This window comes from Lissotriton helveticus, chromosome 6, assembly GCF_964261635.1.
Source record: "Lissotriton helveticus chromosome 6, aLisHel1.1, whole genome shotgun sequence".
In the NCBI taxonomy this organism is placed as follows: Eukaryota; Metazoa; Chordata; class Amphibia; order Caudata; family Salamandridae; genus Lissotriton; species Lissotriton helveticus.
The window spans coordinates 1083268537-1083295089 of record NC_136067.1 but is presented as its reverse complement, the minus strand read 5'-3'; the positions used below and the strand labels follow the sequence as shown (position 1 = coordinate 1083295089).

General features: G+C 43.9%; 1 protein-coding gene across 1 annotated transcript in view; it reads right to left on the bottom strand.

Moving 5' to 3' along the window:
- Positions 1 to 26553, bottom strand: part of NUP133 (nucleoporin 133) — a 1231428-nt gene that overhangs the window by 978527 nt on the left and 226348 nt on the right. Inside the window, exons 5-6 of the mRNA XM_078648729.1 lie at positions 20015 to 20146; positions 18662 to 18832 (exon numbers count right to left, since the gene is read on the bottom strand). Coding sequence (XP_078504855.1) covers positions 18662 to 18832; positions 20015 to 20146 — 303 coding nt within the window. The remainder of the gene's footprint in view (positions 1 to 18661; positions 18833 to 20014; positions 20147 to 26553) is intronic.

Below are 26553 nucleotides of genomic sequence, written 5' to 3'. Positions count from 1 at the left end.
TCTATCTATAATTGGAAGGGCTAACTATATTAAAATGAATATCTTCCCGAGGGTCCTCTACCTTTTCAGAGCGATCCCGTTGCTAGCTGGAGATAACTTCATTAAGACCATTGAGTCTGCTATTTCTAAATTTATATGGAGCTACGGAAAGATAAGAAGATCCCTCCGCTTAATGTCCCTTCCACTAGATAGAGGGGGACTAGCTATCCCCAATCTAAAATTATACCTCTGGGCAACACTGATGCAATCTATGGATCCCCTGCTTACGGACAAAAAAACTAATACCTATACGCCCCCAGACCTATATATTCCATCGATTTATGAACTTAGTCTCGGTGATAAGTGTAAAGGGCTTTTTTTAAGACAGGTAGAGCCTTCATACTATAAGAAAATCAAATTGAAGACAGTCTTAGACGCATGGGTGGGTTGGAAAGCAATCTCTAAATACCTATCAATTCCTAAATTTTCAAGATATACTCCTCTTTGGCATAGTAAGGTCATCCCCCCATCCCTTAATGATGCTACCTCGCAGAGGTGGGAACATTTAGGTATCAATACAGTTGGCGACGTATTAGGACATAGTATCCCTATATCTTTTGAATATCTTCAAGAAAAATATAGTGTCCCAGCGCAAGATTTTCTTAAATATTTTCAAATACTGTCATGTATCCGCAATGCTTTCCCAATAATAATACGAGACAGACTCACACTTCTTGAAGCTATTGGTAAGAAAACGACAAGAATAGGGACTCTATATCAGATTCTTATGGGTAATCTCCTCGATGATATCGAAAAAACAGAACAATCTTGGGCGGTAAAACTGGCAAATCCTAATGTTGATATCGATCTTTCACTAGCGCTATCTGCAAAATACTTTATAGCCTCAAATTTAAGAGCACAATATTACAAAACAGTATACAACCTATACTATACACCCGCAAAATTATTTGGTTGGGGTCTTCGGGCCGACGACAACTGCCCAAGATGCAAACAGCCACTGGCCAATCTACTTCACATGTTCTCAGAATGTTCGGAGTTGAGGCGGTTAAAGACCATGATGTTGGAGTTCTGGGCTCAGGTCTTTGGACATCAGATAAAGGACTCACTAACTCTCTGTATACTAGGCCACGATGACTCACTGGGTCATAAGAAAGAGGAGCAAGCGGTAGTTTTTCTGGGGTATGCTGTACTTCGTATCATTTTGGCAGCTCGCTGGAAAGACGTAGACCCCCCTACTTTTCATATGTGGCTTAGTCGCTTTCTTGCAATCTATAAACAAGAAATCGCAATATATGCTACTAGGGGGAGAAAAATGAAAGTAATAGGAGCACAGATTTGGGACCCGATTACAAGATGGTACACAAATGAGGTTCGCCAATTAGGTTCTGCTGATGATTAATGGACATCTCCTCTGTTTCTCAGATTCCTGATCGCTTAATCTGCTTGTATTTTTCTGTTGTCATTTTTTTTTTATTTTTTTTATTTGTCATTTTTTCTCTCTTTCCTCTCTGCTGTTATTACCCCACTCGATATTGTATAAATTGTTCTGTTAATTAAGCTATGTGATCATCTGCTGTACCTATTTCTGTTTCTTTTTGAATCTTATGTATTAACTATGAATTTGTCAATAAAAAAAAAAAAAAAAAAAAAAAAAAAAAAAGGGATAGCAAACTCCTGAGGCACAGCCGGGAGAACGATCGCATTATTTTAAAAAACATTGAAGTGTAATATTGTGTATTTTAACTTTGACCCTTTTCCCCTGGGCACTTACTTTCACTTGTTCGCCACTCTCTGGTCATCCCCGCGCAGCGGATCTTAACGCTGCTGCGGGATACAATCTAACTTTTGCCGCCATCACCTGGGATCCCTCAGGCCACGCCCACCATAGCTAGGCCACCCCCCCTCACACATCCCCCCTCACTTATAAATCATGTGTATCTACCGAACGCGCAGCGGACAAGCTGATTGCGCGCCGAATGTGCACCAAAGGCAAGCCCGTCTGCGCCCGTCCACGTCCGGCCGGGGACAGGGGCCAATCCCCTTGGCCTCCCTCTTAAGATTCAATACAGCGCTGCTGCCCTTCTTACACTTAAACCCCCCACGGAAGAGAGGTGCCTTCATCAACACCATCCTCTGAACCTCCCCACCTACTGTCTACACTGCAACACTAACCTCCGAACTGCTCGGCTCAGGTCGGCCCAGCAAAACTACACCTTACTGCTCCTGAATTGCAGGTCTCTACCAAGACATAGCGCAGAAATCTTCCTGCTCTTAGATGAGCGGTCTCCTGACGCCATCTTCCTAACAGAAACTTGGTTAACCCCAGATTGTGACCCAGATGTGATTCAAGCCCTGCCGCCGGGATACCAAATTGCTCGCAGGGACCGTTCACGCGGAAAAGGCGGAGGCCTTGCCATTATCCATAAATCTATATACCAATGCCATTGTACCCTTGATCCAATCCTAGACTGCGAAAGCATGTCCTTCTGCCTCAAACTCACCCCTAACGACAGTCTAACAGGGGCACTTGTATACCGCCCCCCAGGCCTACTGAATCATTTCCACTCCTCACTAGCCTCGCTAGCGGCCGAATCTGCTATGTCTTCCTCCAACTTCACGTTGCTGAGAGACTTCAATATTCACTTTGACAACAGTACTGACAGCACCGCTAACGAGCTAGTTTCCAGCTTAGCCGCAATTCAATTAGAACAACTAATCAGGTCCCCCACTCATAACAAAGGCCACCTGCTCGACCCAGTCTTTAGTAATTGCCCCAACCTCACGGTTGGCACTATCACCCACCTCCCATGGACTGATCACTTTTTGATTCCCCTTAACTGGTCTACTTGCAAAGTTACTCTCCCTCCCCCTATCTCACGAAAGATGAGAAACTGGTCGAGACTCCCGCTAGAACAGTGGTCGAGCCTCCTTTCCATTTCTAAACCCGCTCTTTCCAAAAGCCCTGTACCTGACAGCAGGACATTCAACAAGTGGATTGAGGACTCCATCGTCACTATCCTCCCCTCCAGGAAAACCAGACTAAAAAGAGCACGAGAAACTGCCCCCTGGTACTCGGAGAAGCTCAGGGAGCTAAAACGACAGTGTAGAAAGTTGGAAAGAAAGTGGCGCCTAGGATACGCTATCATCGAAAAAGACAGGTATAGGGAAGCCATTAGGGTGTACAAACGCGAAATAAACTTAGCTCAAACTAACTACTATAAAGAAAAAATTATGGCAGCTCGATCTAAGCCAAGAGAAATATACCAAGTAGTCAAAAGTCTTTCCAAAATTTTCCCTCCCATGGCCCCTACCCACAACCCTATAGCTCGATGTAACGAGCTGGCTGAATTTTTCTTTCAAAAAATCAACAAAATATATTTATCCTTCGCAGCCCCCATCTCAGAGACTATTACTGTCATACTACCACCCCCAGGCGATACAGAACATCCTCCGCAAGTTTCTCTGAATGAATTTCCACTACTAGACCTGGAATCACTCAAATCCCTTGCACGTCAGGTAAAATCAGGCTCCCCTCTCGACCCAGTGCCCCCCCAGATGATGAACATGGCTAACCAAGTCATTTTCCCCACCCTCATGGACCTACTCAATAGCTCCATGCAAACAGGAGTGGTTCCTCCCTCCTGGAAACAGGCAATGGTGAGAGCATTGCTAAAAAAAAACAACCTCAACCCTACGGACCCCAATAACTACCGTCCAATCTCCCTGTTGCCCTGGGCAAGTAAAACTTTGGAGAAGCACATTAATCTCCACCTCATCAATTTCCTCGAGGAGAATTTTCTACTGGACTCCACCCAAACAGGATTCCGTCCAAAACACGGCACAGAAACTGCTCTTCTGGCCGTGACGGAGGAATCCAGGAGGATCCTGGATCAAGGGGGGTCAGTGGCAGTGGTCCTCCTTGATCTAAGCGCCGCGTTTGATACGGTGTGCCACAAAACCCTGCTGTCTCGTCTAGTCGATCTGGGGGTCTCAGGAAACGCTCTTGACTGGTTGGGTTCCTTTCTGAGCGGAAGGACCTTCCAGGTCTTTGATGGCGACTCCTGCTCCACTAGCAGACCTCTAAACTGCGGGGTACCCCACAGGCTCCTCCCTAAGCTCCAAGCTGTTCAATGTGTACATGAGGCTGGCTGAGGTCGTCAGACAATACGGTATCAAGATCATCTTGTATGCGGACGATACTCAGCTGGTGGTCTCTCTGGCACAGAAGAACAGCAGGCTCCCCCAGACCAACCTAGCAGCTTGCATGGAGGATGTCAGGAGATGGATGACAGCATCTTCATTAAAACTCAATGGTGACAAGACCGAGATAATGCTCCTCGGCCCCCCTATTCTCACCCCCATGGACCAGCTATGGCCCCCCAGTCTGGGCCCTCCTCCATCCCCGAAGGAGGACATTAAAAGTCTGGGAGTTTGGCTGGACAAAACCCTCACCTTTAATACTCAGGCAACGAAAACAGCAGCAACCTGCTTCGGGATTATCCGAATGCTGAGAAAAATCCTGCCCATTCTGCCCTTGCAAGCTAAACAGGTTGTTATTCAGGGCCTCATTCAATCCCGGCTCGACTTCAACAATGCCCTTTACTTGGGAGCCCCTGAGTACGTGCTGCAGAAACTTCAGCGCACGCAGAACTGTGCAGCTCGCACGCTGCTCCAGATCCCTCGCAGAGAATCAGCTAAGCCAGGGATCAGGTCACTCCACTGGCTCCCGGTCAGGGATAGAATAAATTTCAAGACCCTGTGCATATCGCACCAAGCCTTCCATAGAGCCAGACCTGAGATTAACCACACACTTCTCACTCCCTACTGTCCCGGTAAGTCACTTCGCTCAGAGAACGCATTCCTTGCTGCAGTTCCCAGAGTCAAAAGGTCCAGAGCAGGAGGCAGGTCCTTCACGCTCAACGCTGCCAAATTATGGAACTCCCTTCCCTTCTCACTTAGGTCTAATCCTATCCTTTCATCCTACCGTAAAGAGCTAAAAACATATCTTTTCAGAAATTAGCTCCCCCCCTGGATCTCTCCCCTCTTTCCTCAGAGCTCTGTTACCTCTATTTAGCGCTTGGACGCCCTCGGGCAGCAGCCGCGCTTTACAAAACTCCTTCACTTCACTTCACTTCACTTCACAACATTGCCTCAGTCCCTGGGACTTTAAAAGAGGAATTAGCCACACTTGCCTTAGTTCCATGTAAAATTTACAGAAAAAGAGTAAATGGATAGTGGATTGGGCGGAATGATTGTCACAAGGACACATTTGCAGCAGACAAGACCAGTCATTCATTTTGGGGAAGGTCACAAGTCTATGGACAATATTGAGCCTAAACCTAGTCAATAACAATCTGTCAAAAGAGCTAGGTACATATGTCAAATATGGCTCCATTCCAATTGTTGTTGATATTAATTGGTGTTGATTAAAACTGGGTTTTAAAAGTTCCCCTGCCGCTCTTACTGAGTCCAAAAACCGAAGGCCCTCCTTTTTTAGGATCTTTCTAGGAAGCGCCTGCATGGACCCTGGGTCAGTGAAATTTTCTGGATGGCCTAGGTCATTCATAAAATCGTGAACAAACCTGACCTAGGGAATCTTAAAGGCCCCATCTAATTTGAGACTATCCTGCAAAATCTCCCTATTTGGCTGGGTCTGCTCCTTTGACCAAATACTATGCCACAGTAGTATCGGGTCCATTTTGATAAGATCAGAGATGAAAGGGGGACCCAGCTCCGCATGACACACATCGGAAGATGTGCTGGGTGGGACAGACAAAATGTATCTTAAAAAGGAATTTTCAACCAGTTGAAGCGAGAGAGTGTTTCCGAAGCCCCACACCCCAGCTCCATACATAGCAGAGGTGATGCACTTAGCTTTGTTAAATTGTAGGAGCTCCACAGGGGGTTTCCTGCCTAATTTATTCGAAAAAGTTGCAAGGGCACTGGAAGACCGGACAAATGCAAATATGGATTCACTAGATTACTGCAAGGGTGTAAAAAATAGCTCTGGGATATTCTCTGCAAGAATAATTGAACTTTTACATGATGATTTAGAGGTAGTATTTTATGTAGACGGATTATGATTTACCTGACCATTTATTGCATTTGAATAACGTAATTACCACAGCATATTACAAGCTTAATTTTAGAAAAAGTAAGATTGATCATTTAAAAATGATTTTACTTGGCTATGAGCGGTTAATTGAAAAAAGGGCTTAGCGATAATCTTTGTGGCATGGTAGTAATAGTGGTACCAAGTAAAACATGTTTCAATTACATACGTTACAATGAAAATGTTATCTGCAATAAAGTCACACTTGCACTCCACTTCTCTCCTACTGACAAAATCCTTACTGCAGTTCAGATGACCACCATTAGGGAAAGATCTACAGTTCATGAGAGATTAAGCTCATTCACTTACATTAGAGAGAGTGACTAAAGCTCGCATACCAAACACTTCATTCTATATGGGTGCAAAGGGGACCAACACAGCCTCTCCAGATATCCTGCCTGAATATGATCCCTCATTGAGGAATCAAACAAATCTTGAATACAAAACAGGTGGTCCCTCATAGTCCAAATGTGAAACCATTAAATATCTTTGAGTCAGCATTACACACTGATAGTTCTGTGCAACTTGCTTTAACCAGATTAAGGTCCCACTGCAGCAAAACAAAAGGCGCTGGAGGTTACTTATACAAGCCCTTTCGAAAAAAACATCATACCTTGTGAATTAAATAAAGCGGGGTGATCAGTGAGATGTGGAGATCCAGAGAGGGCTAGTAACTTTTAATAGTGCCACCAGCAAAGCCTCATCATGCTAAATGCCAGAGAAACAGGAGACCATCAAAATGTTTAGCTTGCAGTCGAATGACCCGACCGGTCCTTGCACAAGACCACAAACTTTGCCTAATGTCTAGTATAGATTGACCAAAACAAATATTTACAAAAGAGGGTCCGGGGGAAATAATTTTTACCGACCCTGTGGTCTCCAATCCCTAATTACCATCAAAACAACAAAAGAGGAGACTACCGGTCAATACGTACAGAGACAGAAAAGCTTGGATAGAAAATCGTGGAACTGAGAGCGATACATATTCAGCCTCACTGTATTGAGATGAATCCCATCAGCCCACCACACTGGCGGAGCATCGTCGTCTAGGAGTGGTTGCACAAATTTAGTGCAGTCCACACCTTGCTAGGGGAAACTCAACTGCACTTAATTCATAACCGATGATCGGCCCGACCAAAGTGTGATCTCAGTCAGTGTTGCTGATAATTTGAAGTGCAAAAGAAAAATAAATGTGAAGAATAAAAAGGACTACTAGGACACAAGAATTTTTTTTAATGAAAGTTATCCTAGTGTCAAGATTAAAAACATGAGCTGATGATTTGAACAAATAACTATTTATAGCAATAGGACAGAGGTCGACATGTTTCAGCCATATAGGTGACAATAACCCGGCTTTCGTCAGGACCAAGAATTATATACGCTACTGCAAAGGTGCTACAAAAATTATGTGAATAAGAAAAACATTAATTCAGTAAGAAACTTGTAAAATCGTGGTTACAATACACCCTACCAGAACCTGTTAAGCACGATGTGCATAGGTTTCCATTTTACTGGAGGTGCAGTTTCTTTCCCATCTTTATGTGGGAGTACGCCTCACCTCACCCGGCAACTGCTCGGTAAATGAGGCCCCGCTATTTGTAACTTTCGTTGTGAAGAGGGAGCCCCTGCACCAAAGAGGAAGTGCGGGAGCTGAAGTTCCAGGTCCCAGGAGGGGGTCCGGGTGAAGACCAGCTGATAGCACTGCAGGGCTCCCATGCCTAAGGAGAGAGCCCCGCATTGTGCTGGCAGAGGAGCTGGAGTGCTCAGGAAAAGCGCCGCAGCCAGCTGCTGTTGAGGAGGAGTTCCCCCCGCAGACGGGTGAGTGGGGGATTCTCCATTTGTCTAATGGTTGTGCCTTCAGCACAGTGTAAAAATGTATTTCCTGAGGGGACCCGCCGTTGCGGGCCGCACCAACGATGGGGCAAATTTTTTTTTATAAGAAATAACTGAAAGTAAAACTGCATGCTGGCTTGAAGGAAGGGGGACAGGAGATGTGCACAGCGCGTGGCTGTACGTGCCCGTACACCTGCTGAAATCGCCGAAAGCTATGCGCGTGCCCATCTCCTGTCCCACTTACAAGGCAAGTCCCTAACAATAGAGCTCGCAGGCGACGGCGCTTTCGCGCTGCTTACGCCATGCTCGACCTAAATAGGGACATCCATTTCGATTCCCTAATGTTCAGTATAAGTTGGATGTCGCCGCCCCTGGATCCCAGGGTGGCCTTTTCAAGTACAAGCCAACGGATGGATTCGGGGGCATGTCCCATCATTCTGAAATGTTCAACAAGAGGTACTCCCACAGCCTCACAACGAATCCTGCTGCAATGCTGTAAAATCCTTGCCTTGATTTTCTGCTGAGTTTGGCCGATATATACTAGACTGCAGGGACATATAATCCCATAAAAAAAAAATTCTGTGTTACAGTTCGTGAAATTCTTCAGACTGATCTTTAGTTGCCTGTACTCAAAGTCTTTAGTTTGTATGGTCATTCCGCATGCTTTGCAGTGTCCACAGCGGTGGTGGCCAATGATGGGGGGAAGGTTCTACATTAATTGTATCGGTGGAGATTCCGGAGTGTCCAGAAATGCAAACTATCAACTTGGTGGACGGTCGACCTTTTGACACCACTAAACAATTGCTAGCCACATGCGATATCGTTTCTTTATACACTAGCATTCCACAACAATCTGCTTTGGATATGACAGAAGCAGTAGCTTCTGTGAGCTCAGCTTCGCTTCGCTGTGAGCAGAGTCCAGGAAGTGGTAAGGAGACAGACTAGTGCTGTCTCTTCCCAGGACAAAAAAGTTGTTTAAAAAATGATTTTCACTTTGTGTTTACTGTCTATGCCTGTGGTTATTACAGTTATAAATTGTAGTTTTAGCCTGCCTGTAATTGCATATTTTATCACCTGTGTTGTGTTTTAAACTTGTGATTTTCCCTGCCCATGATTGCCTCCATTTAGTGTGTTGAATTGTGGGATTTGCAGTCCAACCTCTGTAGTTTGTCCCTCTCCTTCCTTGGTGACAATTCTGTTTTCCCTCCAAAACTCTCCTTTGCTCTGTGCGAAGACCTGTATGTTAAAACAGTGCACCCCCAGCCACCATTTTGTGTTCACAAGCCAGTGAAACCAGCCCCCCTGCCTCCCGCCCCCAGCAACAGATATTTTCTACATCAGAGGGTGCTTCTGTGAGCTTTTTAAACTGTGTTTTACTAGTGCCTTTGCACTTCGTTTTTTGGCCAGCAGGGGGAGTAAAGTTTTATTCAAACAGTATTGTTAGATTTCAAGTTAGAAAGGCCCTTACCTGCTGAAATCCAAAGTGTGGATTGAGCCTGTCTGTCTCCTAGGAGATTCTGAACAGGAGAAGCAGCTTCCAACTCCCTGGCCAGCAAACCTTGTCTGAGGTCGCTGGGACCTTCTATGGTCTGCTAGTGGTTGGTACATGTCTACTCTGATTGATGGTTGTATCTGGTGTTTCTATTGGATTAGGGTTAATGTCCTCATTGGTTGGGTATTTGAGGGTTCTGATTGGTTTCTGGGTTTGTGATTCAATCATTCTAGGGTTGGGACTAGGGCAAGGGTTAGGATTTCTATTGGAAGTAGGGACTAGGGCTTTCTATGTAATTGGTTGTTGGGAGTAGGGTGGGACTAGGGCTTGGGTTAGACCTTTAATTGGAAGTAGCGATTAGGGCTTCTGGTGTCATTGGTTACTGGACTAGGTGTGGGACTTCGAGTAGGGCTAGGCTTTCTATTGGAAGTAGGGACTAGGGCTACCTGTGCCATTGGCTGCATGGACTTGTTTTGGGACTACTGGTGGGGCTAGGGCCTTTATTGGACGTAGAGATCAGGGTTTTTTAACTGATTGGGTGCTTGGACTAAGGCTAAGATTGGCTGTAAGGTCCTGGTCTCCTATTGGTTCTAGATTTTAGGGCTAGTGTTGTGATTGGATAGTGTTAGGGCTAGGGTTCCCATTGGCTGAAGGGGTCACCTGATTACTAGGGCTATAAAAAAGGCCAGGGTTAGGGCGCGTCAGCCCGGGCGTCGAGGACAAGGGCAGTTGCCTGTTTGAGCCTGTTAAAGGCGGAGAGGACAAGGGCAGTTGCCTGTTTGAGCCTGTTAAGGGCGGAGAGGACAAGGGCAGTTGCCTGTTTAAGCCTGTTCGATACTGGTCGGGACTAGGGCCAGAAATGCTGCCCATCGTTTCATTTAGCAATACCCAGCTCACACCATCCACATGCATAAACAGAGAAACACACTCACACCAAATGTACACAACGCACAACACTATGCACAGATTAATGTACCAGCCTGCACTACAAACCCAACCAAACCACATCTACACACTCTACTATCCCAACTACCACACATATCCACCATCACCTACAAACAGTACACAACTCTATCCTATACCACTAACCAATACACTCATCACTAATACAACGCCAATCAACACCATACATAAGTACATCCCATTCAGAGACACTCTCCCTTCTGTAATTACACCTAACAGACCACCTTTTATCACTAACAAACGTATAATCATCCTTCCATCAGTTGTCCAACAAACACCCTCCTCTGCCTTCTACCATAATAAGACTAACGCACAACACACACATTTGAACACCATCACACTTTGTAACTCTTGCAACAAACCAGTCTAAGATAAACACTCTCACCTCTAATTCATTCCCTCCTACACACAATATACACTCTACTCATAAACACATCACCACCCCCTCTATGCCACAACCTCCTCTCACAAACAATACTACACAACCAAATCCATTGCATGAAACATATACATCAGCACCCTTTTTCACTGGATGTATAACATTACAACGCATGCTACTACATCTCATGCTTTTACAACGCGGTTTTTACAACGCATACCATTACAACGCATAGTGCTTTGGGGCGCTGGATAGTGAATAGTTTAATTTACTATTCCAACTCCAGTCCCCGTGGATAGTAGGGAAGGTGTTGGACAGTAAATTAAACCTATTCCCTATCCTAGAGCGCCCCCAGCGCAATGCGTTGTAATGGTTTGCGTTGTAAAAGTTGCGTTGTAAAGGCACTGCGTGGTAAAAGTTGCGTTGTAAAGGATGTTTCCCTTTTTCACTACTCCTCAAAAGCAAAACATCACATACACCAGCCCAACAAGATCTTCAAAGCGCAACTCCTCATAATACTTACCATCACAACATACAAACATATACCCACCTTTCAAACCACACAAAGGAACAAACTCCAATGCCAAGCTTTCACTCTTTCACCACACCTAACACAGATACAGCAATACAGCACCTCTCTTCTAACCGCCTCTCATACATTGGACAATTTAGAACAGTACTACATGACCCACATGCTGCACCACCTCCCCTGACTCATACACCTTCCGCCTTAAGCACACACAAAAAATATAAGCAACATGCCACACCTCACAACTTTGCTTCCCCATGTCTACTTCACAACAATGTTACACCACAAAACCAACACAGCACTCTAACTCACTCTCAAACACCATCTCCAACACATACACATGCAGACCCATCAAAATGCCTTCTTAGCATGTTGGATGAGGAACACGATACAGAACAGCTACACGATTGCTATCCTAATACAGCTAATACCAGCACTAAAAACACACCTGCTACAAACCCACACAATACTGATAATTCGTCTACCAAACAAAGTCCCACAATCACCAAAGGCCACTCACTAAACTGTCTACTAATAAATGCTCGATCCCGCTCTAAAAACGAGCATCCCATCTACGACCTTCTCACTGATGCAAAACCAGACATATTATTCATAACCGAATCATGGTTGAGAGAAGATATGGCTCCAGTCCTGCATGAAGCCATTTCCCTAGGCTATCAAATAATCACCCAAAATCGTATAGCCAAAAAAGGAGGTGGTCCAGCTGTTAACTAGCTGGATAGAAAGAGCAGCTTTCGCCCAGATGTCACATTTCATTGAATAGAATGACATACTTTCAGACTTCCTAACAGGATTCCGTCCGTGAAGAGGCACTGAATCTGCCCTCCTTGCCATCTGGGATGACCTAAAGTATACAGTTGACCGCAACGGGGTTGCTGCGCTACTCCTCTTGGACCTCTCAGCTGCCTTTGACACGGTTGACCATGACACACTGAAACAAAGACTCTATGAAGCCGGCATAGAGGGAACTGCTTTAGACTGGATTGCGTCCTACCTTCGAAACAGAACTAATGTCATCCATACCCCACCTTTCTCATCAAAAACCATACTCCACAAAAGCAGCGGTCCCTCAAGGTTCTATCATCTCGCCCATGCTTTTCAACATTTACATGAAGTCATTACCAGTACTGATCAATAAATTTCACCTCACGTGCTATAACTATGCAGATGACACGCAAATACTCCTTCAACTGGAATGCCCCAAAGACATTGGAAAATCACCAATTTTCAGCTGTCTCAGAGCCGTGGATCAGTGGATGACCTGGAGCCATCTCAAATTGAATGCGTCAAAAACTGAAATACTCACGTGTGGCGATTGGAAACATTACAACCGGCTTGCCGCATGGCCTGATGAACTGGGATCACTGCCTAAAGTATCGAAGGAAGTAAGAAACCTCGGAATGACCATGGACTCCAAGCTGTCGATGAATGCCCAAGTGGATAAACTAGCAAGATCAAGCTTTGCTACTATAAAAACGCTGCGACAAATTTTCCCTCATTTGCGATTTCCACATAAGGTCCAAGCTACCATCTCCCTTGTTCTGTGCAAACTCGATTACGCCAATAGCCTCTACCACGGATCACCTTTAACAACCATGAAAAGACTACAAAGGATTCAGAACTCGGCTGCCAGACTACTCTTGCATATCAAACCGCGAGACCACATCTCCCCTGCCTTGAAAGCCCTGCATTGGTTACCGGTTGCCAGAAGATCCACGTTCAAGCTGCTTTATATCACCCACAAAGCAATACACGGAATGGGACCGCTCTTCATCAGGAATAAAATCACCAAACACATTCAACATAGGAACCTCCGCTCTAAAGGAGCATCTCGCCTCAAAATCACACCATACAAGAAAAAAAACATGGGTGGCACATCCTTCTCTGTTCAAGCAGCCAAACTATGGAACTCTTTACCCCCAACATAAGGTCCACCGACAACCACCATATCTTCAAAAAAATACTCAAGATTTGGCTCTTCCCCACATAAGCACCATACACAAACAGAAATTTACAGCATATCCCTCGGTATACAAGCATTTTTTCTTCCACTATAGATATGTACCTATCTTTGTGTATTACTTTGTATAAACATGTAAAATAATTATGTTGTTGAGAGAAAAAATAGTAAATAAATAAAAGTCATCTTTGGTCTACATGTACATACTTCCATTGTGCATCTATGTACCTTCCATGTACTTGGATCTGTGTGTCTGTTACTTTTCCCCTGAAAAAGCATATCCAATGCACTACCCTATTTTTCATCCTGTGCCTCTATCAAAATCTTTAATGTACATATACTTACCTCCTTTATGTATCTATATACTTTCAATGTAAATACGGATCTATATATTTATCACTTTCTTCTAATTTAGCATTTCCAATGCACTACCCTATTTCTCAGCCTATACTTCGCTCAATATATCTTCTAGCCCAACCTTCTGACTCATCTCAAACTTTTTCTACTACTCCTTCCAATGCAGTCCTCCCCTCCAAAACTCCTTTTTACTCATCCAAAGGCCTCCTCCTTTTGCTAGGACCTAAAAAAAACAACAGCAAAAACGTTCACTCTTTTATCCCTCCACCATCCTTTTCAATCGAAATTAACAGACTAACATGTTCACTTCTCAAATTCCATATTAACCTATAGTAATATACTACCCAATTAACTGAATACCATATTCACAACTCAAATTACTTCAAATTTTTTTACTATACTAATTTTCAACAGTAATCCTTTATGGGTTCCGGAGTGGCGTGCTATTCGCCAGAAAAGCGCTTCAACACCCATCAGGGGTAACAAGTGCTATATGAATGCAAATCTTTCTTCCCCTTTTATCCCTCCGCTATCCTTCTCACTCCAAGTAACTGACTAATATCCACCACTGAAATTACTTCATATTTCACCATATTAATTCACAACTAATACTTTGTAGGCTTCCTGAATAGCGTGCGTCAACAAGCGCTATATAAATACAAACCTTTGTCCTCTATCCTTCTGCTATCATTTCAAATCCAAATAACTGACTAACCTATCCACCACTTAAAATGTACTTGCATGTTTCACGATACTAATTCAACACTAATACTCTATGGGTCCCGGAGTAGCGTGCTACTCGCTGAAAAAGCGCTTTGATGCCTCGTTAGGGGTAGTAATCGCTATATAAATGCAATTTCAATACAATACAATACAATTCCTCACCATTCATTGCCTATTTAGTCAGCCATTTGGTGTACTGATTATATGCCCTCTGCTCCCCAGGTTCCCGGCCCCCCTCCTCATCCCCTATGTCCTGAAGAAGACCCCCTCCTAAGGTCACATTGTTACTTAGAATCTTTGGTCTCAAAACGTCGAGCATCTTATCTGCCAGCATTTGAACACAGTGCTGATTTATTTACAATGGTTGTTTCTATGATGGCTTGTGATGAAATTGTATAAACATTTATGTTATGTGTGGGGCTGTATTTCTAAGCCAACACAGCTGTATATATCTAGGGAATTAGGTCACTCTGACCGACACTCTTCCAAGTAACCCACACACCTACCTTGCACTGACCCCACCTTCCCCTATCCACCCTCCCTGGGGTACTGTTTTTGTCGTTTGTGAACAAACAATTTATGATCAAATAAGTGTGTGTAAATTCCATGTTCAGATGCATTGTGATTAAATAATAGTGAATCAAAGCTTTATGTACTGTTCTTCTACAACTTTTTTCTTGAATTTAACTTCCTTTCCAAACGGTTCTGTACTGGGACCCCTTATCTGTGTACAAGGTACCCCTGTGGGCAGGGTGGTGCGTATGTTAAAAGTATGACATGTACTAGTGTGTGTGACATGTCCTGGTGGTGAATTACAGTGCATTTTCGTTTTTCATCATTGCAAGGCTATCTGTCCCATAGGAAAGAATGGGAGTTTTACTTATAACATCTTATGAGCATAACTTCCCATTGGGACAATATAGGGAAATGGAGTTTTGTATGCCTGGACTCAGAATGTAAAAATGCATCTTTTAGTAAAAATGATTTTTAGGCTCTGTGTTTGAAAATGCCACTTTTAGAAAGTAGGTATTTTCTTGCTTAGCCATTCTGTGTGCCTCTGCTGGGTTTGTGGATTGTCTGGCTTTGGAGTGACAGGGGCTGAGGATGTGCATTCTCTTCAGACAGCCACTGGGGGTGGGGGGGGGGGGTTAGTTGAGGTGTGTCCTGACTTTCATGGATGAGTCGGGTGGGCTGAATAGACCTAGGCTGCCTTTAGAGTAGTGGGAGGAGATTCCCTTGAACCTGAATGGGCCTGGTCTGCTTTAGACAATGCTGTCTCCACCTCCTGCTGGGAAGCTGTGCCAGAGAGAACAGACACTCTCTGCCTGAGAGAACAAAGACATTTGGAGTATATATATTGGGGCCCGGAACCCAGGACTTTAGAACTTGTTGGAATCATGGAATATGGAAAGAAGAAGAGCTGCCAGGAGGAGTACTGCCCCCTTTGCTATGTTATTGCTTTGTTGGGTTGGCTTGCAGTTGCTGCTTCTGCCTTGGGCAGTGAAAGGACTGGACTGAACTTTCTTTAATTGTGCTGAGTATCTCGAAGGGTTTGAAGTAGAGCTTGCCTCCTGTTCTGTAACCTCAGGGACTGCAAAGACTTTACCAACCTCTAGGTACCGCTTTCGGAACCATTATTTCAATTGGTACAAAGATAGGAAAAGCAACCGACTACGTCACTTTCGCTGGCTCCGTGTCCAGAAGGCACCGCCGCATCTCGCACCACAACCCTGGTTTCACGGACGACGAGGACGACCGATGCCACCATGCCTCTGCTTGCACCATGACCACTGCGCACCATCTCGCTTCAGTTCGCTGCCCTGGTTTCATCGACGCCATCGCTGCCTGCTGACTTCGAGACCCGTGACTGCATCGTTTCAGGACGCACCGCCTCGTCCCACACAGCAGTCTGGGCCGACCGATGCCAGCTCCCGCTAACCGGTTCTGCCGCTTTACCGTGATCTGCCAGCACCACAACGAGCACCGCCTCACTCCACATCGTAGCCCTGGTCTCACCGATGCTGCTGGACGACCATCACCGAGCCACCGCCTGCAACGCGCCCTAAGGGCACCGCACGCTGCACCACTTCACATCTCAACCGTGACAGTCGCTACGACCAACTCGCACCAAAGTGTCGGTCTCAGCGAAAAAGGTACTGTCTACGAGTCTGCCAATACCCCCGACCAGCACGGTCAGACGAAACTGCGGGATTCTGTTGTTTTCGGTATCATGGTAGCCCCAGATGGAGCTACCAACTCGGAAGAACTGCGTTTTTGATATTTCGGCAATTGTAAAGGGATATCTTGCATAGTATATATTTTTAAGTACTGTATGTTGAAATCAAAGTTTTGGTCTTGTTTTTGATATAGAAAAATATTGGATATTTTTCTAAACTGGTGTGGAGTCCTTTTGTATTGTTTTCACTGTATTACTGTTGGTTGTGTGCAAATGCTTCACACAGTGCCTCTGAGAGGAGCCTGACTGCTCGTGCCAAGCTACCAAGGGGTGAGCAGAGGTTATTTTAGGAGGGTAACTCCCTTACCGTGACTAGGAAGAAGGGTCCCTACTTGGACAAAGGTGCAAACTATTGCCAACTAGAGACCCCCATTTCTAACAGGGGGGTTATTGAAATGCAGCAAAGGCTTAGAAGTTGAAGGGTCAGGCTACAAAATCAAATTAAATTAGATAATCCACAGTTGGTAACTACAGTACCAACACCTCTGCTGCTCTGGGTACTACTACTGTAAAAGAGGCACTTTTCTTGGTGGTGGACCCTAAAGTAGAGTTCAATTCCATCTCTGTTGAGTGTCAACTGATGTCTAAACAGGGTCTATTATAAGTATAGTGAGGAGCAATAAAATGCCCACTTCCTCCTTCCCCTCATCATGATGATCCAAATCGTGTAAAGGGCAGACAGGGGCCCAATGTGGTCAGTTGGTGCTAAGAAATGTCTTGCCAGCTAAAGTCCAATTGGGGGACCTGGCTGATCCATAGCCTATGAAGAAATAGGGTTGGGGCGGTGGCAGAATCAAAAGGAGAAGCTGTAGCATGGCTTCCCGGAAGGCCTCTATCTAGTGCCAAGTTGGAGATGGCCTGGGAAATTCAGGGCACATTGGCTTCAGTTGTGGAATATGGTTGGATTCGGCAGACTGGTGTGAAGTTGGGTCTTATGAGTGGTGACTGAGCAAACTCTCCCTGGAGGGACTGGACTCTAGTTTGGACTTGATGTTTTTGCACAGAAAGAGATTTGCCCTTGGTTTTCATCTTCGACTTACCCGAGGGCACACACCCGTTCACTGACCATGACTAGGACTTGGAGCAGGAAATGGCCACAACTTGAAGCCTGACCGGCCTCATTTCTTGTTTTCTGCAACATACAACTTCGCCTCCCACTCAATGATGGCCATTTGGTGCATTAGGGAGCATTTGTTGCAGACTTTGAATTATGCTCGGTTCAGAGACACCGAAGATAGATGCCATGCAAGTCTGTGACTGATATCTGCTTCCAGCAGGTGCAACACGTTTTAAAGCCTATAGACTTCTGGAGATACATATCTAGCGCATTGGTGCTAAAAAACGTTTTGGAAGTTGGTGAAGAACCAATAAACTTCAGGAGAGAGCTCTGGGTCTGCGTTAAAGGTTGAGGGAAAAAAGGACCTGACAATAGCAAGCTGGGACGACACCTAAATAAAGTTCAGACCAGTCACTTCCTGAGGCAGTTCAGGGCCACCACTAAGTTTGACATGTGCATGGTAACAATTGCTGGAAAACATTTACAAATCCAATTTGGTACCTGGTGGAATTCAAAAGGTGAGCAATCCAAGATACATCAGAAGCAAAATATTGCAGAATTGGTCCATTTGTGACTTACTGCCCTAAAAACTCTTGATTTTCAAAGTTAAATGGGTAAAATTACATAGGAAATTGTCCTAAAATTAGCAGTTCTACTCAAATTAAGTAACCCCTCGTAAAAATGTCATGTTCATGTCAGTCATAATTTGTGTTATCATGGAATGAGTCTCTTCTGGAAATTCCCAACACCTTGATGATGCTAAATGGATAAAGTTTGTTTGTGATTAGGAATGGGCATTCTAATAGGCCATCTCATGTTTTGCCACTTTAGAAAACCTTAAAGTGATCAATATGGTTTCTTATCCAAGCCAGATTTTGAGGGTAAAATTGAATACCATGCAAGTTGTAAAAAAACATTATCTTTAGCTCACTAACTTAAAATATCTTATAGGAAATATGAAGATAATATATTGCTCCATTATATATTTAGGCAACTTACGTTAACAGCAGTATTGGTACCTAGAATTCCAAAAAGCGTTGAAACTCTTCGACCAATTCCAGACAGCATGCCCTGTCCCTGTTGGAGAAGACGTTGATGGATCTTGCCTGTACCATCAGGAGTCAATCGAACAAGCTGGTTTGCTGAAGATGATAAAACAAAGCTTGCACCCTAGAAAAAAAAATGTATCATCTTTCAATAAAATCCAGTATTTATATATCCTGTACTACAGAAGAGAATTCCTAGCTTGTCTCTTATATTTTAAAGTACTGTTGGTTTGGCTTTCTAACACACATTCTATACGGTTGTATAACAATAAGTGTCAAAGGTAGACCACAGTATTTTGTGATTATTCACATATCACTTGATTGTTGTGCATCCGCTTTAACAACTTTGCATCGTATAATGATTTTTCCTGTTTGAAAAATGCAAAGAAACTCCTGCAGAGTGACTGTATTGGAGAGAGGGTAGTTAAATTGTTTCTCGCCACCTCATTTCCGCCAGATCTGGTGATTAGCAGAGAAGGTCGGACTGTCATGTAGATGTGGAGTCAGTGTGTCTGTGCCTCTCCCGATTAGGTGTTTTGCTTATGTGCACTCCTCCCTCAAGCACCTGTTTTGGTGTCTACATTAACTTGCTAACCTCCATCGTCTGATACAGCTACCTCTCTTAAACATAGCTGACTACAAACTTCATGCCTTGTCAAAAATCTGGGAATTACAAGCAACAACCCTCCTGCTTTAGTTTCACGTACTACAAGAAATCACAGGGCCTCCACGACCATACCAAATGTATGGCCACCTTAAGCAGGCAACCACTGAAGTGACCTACAATCCATCGTTCCAGGAAACGAACCTGGATTTTACCTTCCCTGATTGTTGAAGGTAAAAAACTAGATTTTACCTTCCCAATACTAACCTGTACCCTTTTTTCCCCAGTAACCACCATGCATCTACTAAAAGAAGAGACCAGTTTGCTTCAATTGCCCACTGGCACTTCCTGCACACCTACTTCAAGTCTCTAACAGAAATTCCTCACACCTTTCTTTTCCACCCTGCAAACAAGTAAAAACAAGCATCTACCTTTTTAAGGAACCATCACGTAACAACTCATCACCAGCCCATGCACACATATTCCATCTGCTAGTCTTACAGCCAGTAAAATGGATCATCACAGAGTGCCTCATGATTTGAGTGAAACATGACTTGATATCAAAACGCTATGTAGGATGACAAATGTAATGGTGATTAGCTAACAAAGAAGGCCTGATAATAAAGTTTAAAAAAAAGTTCTAATTTTAAACAGTTGGTTATGAGAACCTATATGTGGATTCAGTAAATAATCATACAGTACCTTGACAGCAGTAAGAAAAGAACAGAGGTTGCCTCCAAAGTCCACAGAAGAGTCAGAGTAGGAGCCTTCATGCACAAGACTTGGCCAGTAACGAACAGACCCTTCACAGATGGCAGCCATCACTGCTACAGACTTGAAAATATATCAGAAAAAATAATTATGTCTAGATAAATATCCTTCTCCATCTGTGCATGTATTTTGTCAAGCAAAAACACTCATCTCAGTTCTATCAAGGTTCAGTAGTAAGAAAAGTACCAAATGAGTAAGACATCTTCACAAAAACCAATGGTGTACAGTTTTTCAGGTTAATTTTTACTAAAACAGAATTTGAATGCCTAAAGGTTACACAGATGTGTTTTATTATGTAATGTATCGCCCCATGTCCCCTCCTCCATCACACACATGGCCCTCTTCTGTTAGATATTATCAACAAACTCAGCACAAGCACTAAACATGTATGCTTTCCCTCATTCAGGAGTCAAATTTGCCAGGTGCTACAATGGTACCTGCATCCTCATCTTTATAAAGTGACTTCGATAAGTCTGGCATGTCGCTTTGCTGCTCTATCATCGAAACCAAAGGAAGAGAATATTAATAAAATAGTAATAACACTGCTTTATACCACAATGTGGCAATTTCCAAACACTTAAGAGAATAGGTGTACCTACAACCCTATTTAATGGTACCCTGGAAGGAACTCTATGGGCACACCATTATATCTGGGCAAACAGGGACTCAGAGGACTAGAGTTCCCCCAAACACTTTCAGACCTGTTCAAAACTGCTTACCAGCCATAATGAGAGGCAGCTGTCTTTCCCACTTAACACCTAGGAATTGCTCATGCCAAAGAGCTTTCCATAGGAAATGAAATGGGGCCTTATCTCTTGGCTTGGATTTCTTTTTAGCATTTCATTATTAAGTGCTTCTCCTGTACAAAATATGAAAAAGGAACCTCCCCTGCACTCACCAACATTACTTCCTCAAGATCAATCGGGTAAGACGATACTCCATATATGCAGACTGAAAGCTTTTTTAGCATGGGATGTGGCAGATTATAACTACTAAATTGTCCACGCTGTACTGCTCCTTAACGATGATCATGAGGCCAAAAATAGGACTGGTACTACAGCACAAATGCAGCGCCTAGAAGATCATCGCAATATAGACAAGCTTGATGGTCCGGATGTGACAATTACTATTGGGGAGTCACTTGTTGAGTCCTTGGGGTTGACGAGGCATTCAATTCTGCCAACTAATAATGCAGCACATCTAGGAAGGGTATAGGGTCCACAGCTAAATTACCAGTCAGCAGTCTTAAGCTTGACTTCTTTATCGAAAGCCTTATTACCAAATAGTTTCCTCCTAGTCTAAAGAGGATAGATGTTAAAAGGACTATCACTGAATCGTTGATCCATAAAGGCAGTCCACTTGTCAAGAATGGGTTCCAGCATCATACCAACACTGTTTTAATCAGCCAGTCTCCACTGGTCAAGTGATTTAGTCACCACATGGTCTGTACAGAGCACAGTGAAGGCCTGTAAAAACTCTTAAGATATACATAGTAGACGTGCTGCTTCCATGTCTAATATCAATACTGCCATCTGTAACAGAAGTGGCAGCAGGCTGCCGGTTTTCCATTTACCTCCTCAAACAACCCCCTAATGTTAAAGTGCAGGCAGAAGTACTCCCTTTGCTTCAATCAGAGGGGAGATTGTGTTTAATTGGCAATATAGGCTATGCCATGGCTACAAGCCAGCATGAGGGTGTAGGATAAATAATTGAATATGACACGGTCAATAAGATGGTTTGATTGGTTGGCAATTCACCTAAAACAGTGCCTGGCCACTGAGTGGTGGTTGATTTCAGAAGACCTTTTTCTCTCTTAAGTGTTAGCTTATGATAACTGGTGTAACAACTTGAACACTCTTATTAAGGCAGACCCTTTGGGTTTCTTCTACAAACCACTGTGGCCTTGTTCTGCTTCAAGGATTTTTTTTTTTAGACAACAGACCTACTAACACCTTGCCATAACCTCGGTGTCATTGCTCTCTTTCTAATCGGTTTGCCCTGCTAAAATCTCTGGATTCAACAAACTGACAGTCTTCAAGAGTGTCCACTTTTAGGTAGAAGACTACCAGGCAGCACAGCGGTCTGGTTTGCTAAAGAAATTTCTGGAACATTCAGAAAGCTGACCTAGGAAGGCATTCCGCCCATTGCTTACAACTGCCTTTGTGGTTTGTAACTCGCATTATCTGGCTTTGTATATGCTGGCTTTATTTGCTTTAGGCTGTCCAGCTTGAGTTTGTCCGCCCTGGCGTCCAAACCTTGTTTACTGTATTCTTCCACAAGCTTGATTTCTGTAAAAAGGCCTTTACATTTTTTTCTTATCCTGTCACATTTGCTGCGCATTCAAAGACAGAGGTCAAATGTCAAGTTCTCTCTTCCAAGGGAGCTTGGTGTTTACTTTTCTTTCTCTGACTTCAAAGTGTGAGAATTTATGTGACAATCCTGATGAGTATCCATGTCAGAAGAGAGTGTGTAGCATGTTTTTTTCTAGCATAAAACAAAAAAAACATTAACTGTGCTGATGTTTCAAAATATATCATAATTAGGACAAATTAAGCATTTATTGTGTAATTCTGAAATGTGGTGGAAACAATATTTGAATACGATCAAAACACATCAATACACTAGGTGATGACTTTTGCACACATTATCGTTTATGTGGAATAAAACCATATTTCAGTGCAAATCAAATGTAATGATCATTTCAATTGAAAATGTGTTGTCTGTAATGGCAGTGCACTACCACACAGGGATGTGGAATTCCTATAGCCCGACGCCCGGGATATATTGTTTGGGATCAAGGGCAACACCTTTTCATACGCATTTGGTCCTTGGGACAAGTAGGGCCAACACTCTACAGCACAAACCCTTTGTCTGCCAGTTTACAGTACCACATTATGGATCAGGAAAGGGCAATGTCTGCAGTGAAGGTAATATTTGTGTCCATTTGTTAAATGCTGTTCAAGCTTGTATTTATGGTTCATTAATGCAAAGCCTTTATTATTAGGGCGAGTACTAAAAGTAGATGCTGTAAACTCGGCCTGCACTACTGACGCTGGTTCCAGTATAAATGTGTACACACGTTTTCAAAGTTTAGTAATATGAGGCTATGTATAATACTCCCAGAATGCTCTCTGATTATATGCAAATATTTGCCAAAGCTTGAAAGCAACAATGAGGATTCTTTTCTTTCAAAATAAAATGTTCACAAAAAAATGCAAGTAGGAAAAAAATCATTTTGCTAAACTACTGTAAGATTTTTGGTACCATATCTTTGCAGCATCATTTAATTACGTGTTGATGTATGCCTGCATTTCCCAAAAATATTCATCATGGAAAATCAGTTTAACCAGTTTAAATGTGGTTATGGGAAACAAAAATAAACGAGCTTTGGCAAAGACAGCAGGTCTGAAATTAGTGGTCAGCCAATGCGAGACTTGTTTAGGCATGGTTTTTGTAAAACCTTATCGGTGTGGGAGCTGCTGGGCCCTCACCATTCTAAGAAGCATTGGCAAAAGCAAAAATAGTTTTTGGTCTCAAAAAGCACACAGTGCCACAGCAGTTCCAGGCACTGAACAAAACTACTTTGTGTGCCAATATGCTCCTTGTAAAAGAGCAGAATACTGTCACTTGCAGTGGAGAGAGAGAGAGAGAGAGAGAGAGAGAGAGAGAGAGAGAGAGAGAGAGAGAGAGAGAGAGAGAGAGAATTTTATTAAACACAAAAGGTCAATGTTAATGCCAGGCCTAACTGGAGGCCCAATTATTAAAGAAAGTCTCAAAAGTGCTTCCATTGTATATATCCTTGCATTAAGTGCATATATACAGTTTCCGGGAATTCACAAGAATTTACAGAAGTAGGCCAAGAAATAGTACTCTTAGAAAATATTTGGGACTGTATTTTAGCATGAGCTAATGTGCATGTGTAGATTTGCTCATGTGAAAATCTGAATGTTTCAAGTTCACTTTCCTCCAAGCACTTTTTTTCCCAAGCCTGTAAGAAGTTTTAAGTCTGCCACTGTCAGGAGTAAATTTCCAACCTTTTTCAGTATGGGAAAAGATTAGAAAAGAGTTGGTGCAAACCCTTAAAACACGCAAGTTAGTAGGTTTGCACAGACTCAAAAGGGCATTCCAACCCTTGAACTATTGCTTACTACTACCTTCAGCCCCAGTATGTAGACCTGCAGAAACGTAGCAACATAAGGGAATTGCCAGTATTCAACCCTACTATGGTACGAGCCCTGGCATAATTAGAGAGGCTATATCACAACTCTTATATAATGAGATTGCTGTCGTGATTTGTCGCCGCATTATATGGCACAAAAGGGATAAGTGAATTTTGTTACAGGACAAGTAGATTTATGAAGCAACCTGACCCATGGACAAGTAGACATTTTATTGAATTCCACACCCCTGCCACACCATGCATACTCCACTCTACCCTACTCCACTCCACTCCACTCCACTCCACTCCACTCCACTCCACTCCACTCCACTCCACTCTATACCCTTCAACTCTATGCCACATCACTCCATTCTACGATACTCCAATCTACGACCCTCCAATCTAAGACACTCTACGACATGCCACTCCACGCTACTGACTCCATGACAACACGCCACTCCACGTCCCTCCACTCCACACACCGCATTCTACTCTACCCCATTCCAATCTACCCCACTCAAATCTATCCTACTCCTCTTCACTGTTCCCAAATCTACCCTATCCCGCTTCGCTACAATCTACCCAAATCTACCCCACCTCAATTTACCCACTACAATCTACCCCACCCCACTTCAATCTACCCTACTTCATTACCATATTCGAACTCAATCTACCCCACTACAATCTACTAAAATCCACTGCACTATGATCCAATCTATCCCACTCCACTAGTCTACCCAACTCCAATCTACCAGAATCTACTCTGCTTCACCCCAATCTACCCCACTCCACTCTACCCCACTTAATCTAACCCAATCAACCCATCAATCTATCGCACTTTACTCAAATCTACCCCACTGTGCTCCAATCTACGCAGTCTACCCTACTAAAATCTACCCCAATCCACCCAAATCCAACCCACTCCAATCTACCCGACTCCACTGCAATCTATCCCAGTCAAATTTACCCCACTCCATTCCAATTTACCCCACTGCAATCTATCCAACTCCTCTCCACTCTAATCTACGCCACTATGATCCAAACTATCCCATTCCAATCTACCACAAACAACCCCACTCAAATGTGAAACAATCTACCCCACTCAAATGTAAAACAATCTACTGCATTCTAATCCACCTAGTCTACCCCATTCCTCTCTAATCTATCACCCTCCCCTCTACCACGCTCCACTCTACACAAATCTCCCCCACTCCAATCTACCCATCACACACACCCAAATATACCCTACTCCAATCTACCCCATCCCCAATCTACCCCTATCTATTCCACTCCAATCTGCCATAATCTACCCACTCCATACCACCCCATCCCACTGCAGTCTACCCCACCCCACTCTACCCCACTCCAATCTGCCCCACTCCAATCTGCCCCACTCTACTTTTCTCCACCTCACCCACACCACTCCAATCTACCCGACTCTAATCCACACAAACTATCCCAGTGCACCCTAATCTACCCCACCCCATGTTTCCCCAATGTAGCTCACTCCACTCAACTCTCGACTCTAATCTATCCAACTCCACTCCACCTCGTTCCACTGTACCCCAATCTACCTCACTCCATTTCACTCTACCCAATCTTCACCACCCAACTTCACTCCAATTTACCAAATGACACCCAAATCTATCCCACTAAAGTCCAATATAACCCGCTCCACCCCCTCTCTATCCAACTGCAATCTACACTACCCCACTTCGTCAGTCTTCCCTACTCCAATCTACCCCATCCTACCCACCCCACTCCAATCTACTCCAAACTCCCCCACTCCAATCTCGCCCCAACCTACCCCATTCCTATCTCGCCCCAATCTACCCCACTCCACTGTACCTCATTATATCCCACTCTACTCTGGTCAATCCCACTTCCATCTACCCTACTCCGCCCACTCCAATCTGCCCAACTCCACTCAAATTTACCCTATCATAATCCACCCAATTTATCCCACTCCAATGTACCCTGCTCCACTCTTACCAGCTCCTCGCCACGCCAATCTACTCCTCTCCACCCAACTCTCTCCAATCTACCCCCACTCCAATCTACCCCATACACTGCACTCCACTCCACTCCACTCCACTCCACTCCACTCCACTCCTCGTCCCCAATCTATCCCACTGTACTCCACTCTTCCCCAATCTAGCTCACTGCATTCCAATCTTCTCCAATCTATTCCCACTCCACTCTTCTCCAATCTATTCCCACTCTTCTCCAATCTATTCCCACTCCTCTCCAATCTTCCCCAATCTATCCCACTCCACTCCAATCCAATCTTTCCCACTCTACTCTTATCTAA